Source organism: Temnothorax americanus, unplaced genomic scaffold (genome assembly GCF_048541705.1).
Source record: "Temnothorax americanus isolate GAGA-0224 unplaced genomic scaffold, ASM4854170v1 Scaffold243, whole genome shotgun sequence".
NCBI classification, from domain to species: domain Eukaryota; kingdom Metazoa; phylum Arthropoda; class Insecta; order Hymenoptera; family Formicidae; genus Temnothorax; species Temnothorax americanus.
Genome location: NW_027509384.1, coordinates 1,152 through 6,341, shown reverse-complemented (window position 1 = coordinate 6,341; position 5,190 = coordinate 1,152). Strand labels below are relative to the sequence as shown.

General features: G+C 44.4%; 1 protein-coding gene across 13 annotated transcripts; it reads right to left on the bottom strand.

Annotated features, from left to right (window-relative positions):
* Nucleotides 1–278: 278 nt before the first annotated feature.
* Nucleotides 279–3,033, bottom strand: LOC143898887 (uncharacterized). Of its 13 annotated transcripts, none has more exons than XM_077408684.1 (6): nucleotides 2,827–3,033; nucleotides 2,449–2,632; nucleotides 2,071–2,254; nucleotides 1,685–1,872; nucleotides 843–1,494; nucleotides 279–534 (listed from the first exon to the last, which is right to left on the bottom strand). In XM_077408684.1, the coding sequence occupies exons 1-4, from the start codon at nucleotides 2,938–2,940 to the stop codon at nucleotides 1,860–1,862; spliced, it is 495 nt and encodes a 164-aa protein (XP_077264810.1). In that variant the 5' UTR covers nucleotides 2,941–3,033; the 3' UTR covers nucleotides 279–534; nucleotides 843–1,494; nucleotides 1,685–1,859. The 13 variants fall into 13 exon arrangements, with proteins under 13 accessions (XP_077264810.1, XP_077264809.1, XP_077264812.1 ...); XM_077408683.1 differs by having other exon boundaries at nucleotides 1,685–1,878; nucleotides 2,449–2,626; XM_077408686.1 differs by having other exon boundaries at nucleotides 280–534; nucleotides 843–1,500; nucleotides 1,695–1,872.
* Between the last annotated feature and the right edge of the window lie 2,157 nt (nucleotides 3,034–5,190).

Genomic DNA, 5,190 nt, shown 5'->3' with positions numbered 1-5,190 from the left:
TCCCTCTCCTATTCCATCCGCGGTTGATCAAAGAAGCCCACGCCTGAGAAATACTGCGATCTCGTGAATCGTGGTGCGAGGAATCGCACCTGGCGCCCAACATAACATCTCTAAAATACTCAGTCGAGCTACCATCGGGGTTTCGGAGAGCAGTATCGCGAATATTGATAGAGATTATAGTGGAGAAAGCGACGGCGCGCTCCTCCACGGCCGGCGAGACCGTGAGGACATCGTCGTCGTCGTCATAATATATATATATAGATTATATAGAGACATTATTATATATAGAGATTATTATATAGAGACATTATATAGACATTATTATATATAGAGATTATATAGAGACATTATATATAGAGACATTATATAAAGATTATATGGAGACAAAGATTAAATCCTGTTGCTCTCAACGTCTGCCTCTGCCTCTGCCTCGTCTACCTCAATGGTAATTGGATGATGACAATTTATATAAGAAGGCCATGAACCTTTCTTCTTGCCGTCGTATCCCTGCGGCTCTGCCTCTTGGTCTTCGAACTGTAAAATAATAAAATTGTATAAGAAATTTTATGAATTAAATACATATAATATGAATTAAATTTTTCATATATAACAAGAAGATATTTATTAATTTCGATTAAGATGGTATGTTTGTTTGTTATTGCGATAAATGTTACCACATGCCTCAGTGGTCGAATTGAGGCGACGCCTGCACGGATAGCGGGAGGTTCCAGGTTCAAACTCTGGCTGGGGTAATATTTTTCGTAATCGCAATCAAATTATTGGCGGAATATATCATAAATATGTCATTACTTTCTGTTAAATATTCATAATATTAATATTACCTTGTCTATCATCTTCGGCATCGAAACGAGCAGCGGCACGATCGGCGACGACGGGATCAGCGGCGACAGGTCCGGCGGCGACAGGATGGTCGGCGACGACGGAACCAGCGGCGACAGGTCCAGCGGCGACGGAACTGGCGGCGACAGGTCCGGCGGCGACGACGGAACCGGCGGCGACGGGACCGGCAGCGATATCGGTGGCTGATTTTTCTTCCAATGATAATTCTAGCTCGAAATCGGCGAAATCGTTATCATCTATATCCATATAAAATAAAATAAAAATAGCAACATTGTAATTATGTGAAATTATGTGAAATATATATTGAAAAGACAGTACTTACCATTTGTACTTTCGCGATTTCTCTCAGTATAAAACGGTGGTTTCGTTGGCTCCTGCCTCTAACCGAGGACAATACGGCCAGTATTTGCCATCATATATATATCAAGATATATATAATATCAACAACCTGTTCACCGTTCTCTGGATAGAATTGTAACACTGCTCTTGCGCTTTTTGACAGACATGCATACAACGTTGATAAGAAACGATAAAACGTCTTGTAGGATTGTGCAAAGTTTTGCTTGCATAGCACAACCACAAGCGCAGAAATACTGACAGCCCCATCAAACATACCAGCTTTAAATGGCAATCCTTGACCTAAAAAATAAAATAATGTATTAATATGATATTATGGCTACGGTCAACGTGACACTACAAATGCTTCGAAGCATTCCTCTTCTCTTTTCTTTCAATGAAGAAAGAAGGAGAAAAAGAACGCTCCAGAGCATTTGTATCACGTTGACCGTAGCCTATATATCAAGATATATATAATATCAACAACCTGTTCTCACCGTTCTCTGGATAGAATTGTAACACTGCTCTTGCGCTTCTTGACAGACATGCATACAACGTTGATAAGAAACGATATAAACGTCTTGTAGGATTGTGCAAAGTTTTGCTTGCATAGCACAACCACAAGCGCAGAAATACTGACAGCCCCATCAAACGTACCAGCTTTAAATGGCAATCCTTGACCTAAAAAATAAAATAATGTATTAATATGATATTATGGCTACGGTCAACGTGACACTACAAATGCTTTGAAGCATTCCTCTTCTCTTTTCTTTCAATGAAAAAAGAAGGAGAAGAAGAACGCTCCAGAGCATTTGTATCACGTTGACCGTAGCCTATATATCAAGATATATATAATATCAACAACCTGTTCACCGTTCTCTGGATAGAATTGTAACACTGCTCTTGCGCTTCTTGACAGACATGCATACAACGTTGATAAGAAACGATATAAACGTCTTGTAGGATTGTGCAAAGTTTTGCTTGCATAGCACAACCACAAGCGCAGAAATACTGACAGCCCCATCAAACGTACCAGCTTTAAATGGCAATCCTTGACCTAAAAAATAAAATAATGTATTAATATGATATTATGGCTACGGTCAACGTGACACTACAAATGCTTCGAAGCATTCCTCTTCTCTTTTCTTTCAATGAAGAAAGAAGGAGAAGAAGAACGCTCCAGAGCATTTGTATCACGTTGACCGTAGCCTATATATCAAGATATATATATAATATCAACAACCTGTTCACCGTTCTCTGGATAGAATTGTAACACTGCTCTTGCGCTTTTTGACAGACATGCATACAACGTTGATAAGAAACGATATAAACGTCTTGTAGGATTGTGCAAAGTTTTGCTTGCATAGCACAACCACAAGCGCAGAAATACTGATAGCCCCATCAAACGTACCAGCTTTAAATGGCAATCCTTGACCTAAAAAATAAAATAATGTATTAATATGATATTATGGCTACGGTCAACGTGACACTACAAATGCTTTGAAGCATTCCTCTTCTCTTTTCTTTCAATGAAAAAAGAAGGAGAAGAAGAACGCTCCAGAGCATTTGTATCACGTTGACCGTAGCCTATATATCAAGATATATATAATATCAACAACCTGTTCTCACCGTTCTCTGGATAGAATTGTAACACTGCTCTTGCGCTTCTTGACAGACATGCATACAACGTTGATAAGAAACGATATAAACGTCTTGTAGGATTGTGCAAAGTTTTGCTTGCATAGCACAACCACAAGCGCAGAAATACTGACAGCCCCATCAAACGTACCAGCTTTAAATGGCAATCCTTGACCTAAAAAATAAAATAATGTATTAATATGATATTATGGCTATATACGGTCAACGTGACACTACAAATGCTTCGAAGCATTCCTCTTCTCTTTTCTTTCAATGAAGAAAGAAGGAGAAGAAGAACGTTCCAAAGCATTTGTATCACAATGACCGTAGCCTATATATCATTCATCGCACAAAATTTTTTAATTGCAAATTGGAAACGTACCTCGAGTTGAGCTCTTCTGCGATCAACGAAGTCGGGATCGAACGTGTCAGTCGTCACTTTCTGCCAAGCGTAGAGAACCTTCTTTTCCGGCAGCAATAGTAGATGGGTGCGTTCAGCCGATACTCCGCTAGCCTAGCAATCGTGAGCAGTCGCTCGTTTCCTCTCCTTTTAATCCATTGGGTCAAAGGAGAGGAAACGAGCGAAAACGAGCGACTACTCACGATTGCTAGGCTAGCGAAGTATCGGCTGAACGCACCCAATGTAGGGATACAAAATCTTTAGATAAGCACGAAGCAATTCAATTCAGTATATCGCCGGCACGATTACGGTGTTACTGCCGTTTCGCGTACGCGCGCGTTGTCGCACCTTACCTCGCGACGCGTAATAAAGTGTCACACGATCGGTCTCGCTCCGCGCGTACTACCGTGTCTCTCGATCGATCGAGATAGGTTAACTGATCAGATGATGAACTGACTGACAGGATAGCGCTCTAAACGAACGCACTGTCTGCACTGCACTGCACTGCGACACTAACGCCGCTAGCCGCCAGTGTCGAAAAAGTGAAAGTGACGTTCTCTGTTTGTTACATGTATGTTATAAAGAAAAGCGGTTGACGTAGACGACGTATCTTAAAAATAAATTTTCGCATTTGGACTTTGCGTCGCAATATCTCCGCTCGTAGGGCACGTAGCGGAATATTATGAGAGAAACCCCCCCCCCTAATTGGACCCCAAGCTATCGATCAAGCCTACTTAGAACTTGATCCGTTTACTCGTTATCGAGATCTCAACATTTCGGGTACTCGCAACCCGTCGCGTCGCGTAAATGAGTCACGGTCGGTCTCGCTCCGCGTGTACTTGGCGCGAGACACTACCGTGTCTCTTGATTTGTTAATATTTCTTTTTTGTGCGCAGTAAATATTTTGTGGTAGCAGATACTTTTGTTTGTATTATAGGTACAACGAACCAAACGTGTGATCCAAAAACCCTTTGGAGGGCGCGATGGGGAATCGCGGCGAAAGCGCATAGCTGAGTTTCGAGCGAATCCGACGGCCGGAAACGGAGTTCGCGAAGTCGAAACGCAAAATGGGTTTGACGGCGACGCGAGAGAGTCCGCGAGACTACTCACACGTACTTTGGGATCGATCCGGGAACCGGAAGTCGAAATGGCAAACCAGAAGTCCGATTGCGATGGTACTTCGGATGCGTGCCACGGGAGCGCGGACAAACCGCCATCGCGCCAGACCGAGTTTCGGGAAGATCCGAGCCTCGAACTTCGGGAACGAATTCCCTCGAGGGGCAAGTAGTGGAGGGGCAGTAGGTTCACCCCACCAAGTCCCAACCGGATCCGAGCGCGGTAATGCGAAATCGCGAACCGGAAGCAGAAGCGACATGCCACTGTAGGAGCATGCTATGGAGTCGCCGGACAGTCACTCCACCAAGTTCCAACCGGATCCGAGCGCGGAAACGCAAAATCGGTAACCGAAAGTGGAATCGGCGGGCCGTTGTAGGAGCGTGCTAAAGAAGTGCCGTGCACTCACTCCACCAAGTTCCAAACTGATCCGATCACGGGAACGCGAAAACGCGAACCGGAAGTAGCGGCAACGCGGCGTTGCGATGACGTGACAAGCAAACACGGGGGAGTCACCTCACTGATCGAGAGTCGCGAGCAAAGCAAGGTTCGCAAGATTCGAAGCGCAAGATGGCCGCGGGTCGAGGACTACACGGAAGTCATCGGAAAAGACGCGCCCATGCGTGGGGGAAAGCGGAATGCGATCCGAACAGCGGTTCGGAACATGGCGTACCGGATGCGCGATGCGCCCAGTAAAGACCCGAGTGTGCGAAGCGTGTCACGGCGGGCACGCGGCATAAGTGTAATTAATGTGAGCATGGAACTCGGTACACGGAAGCATGTGGAAACGTCCAGAATGTACGACGAAGCGGATCGTCAGTAATGCAGCCGTTCGCTGGGCT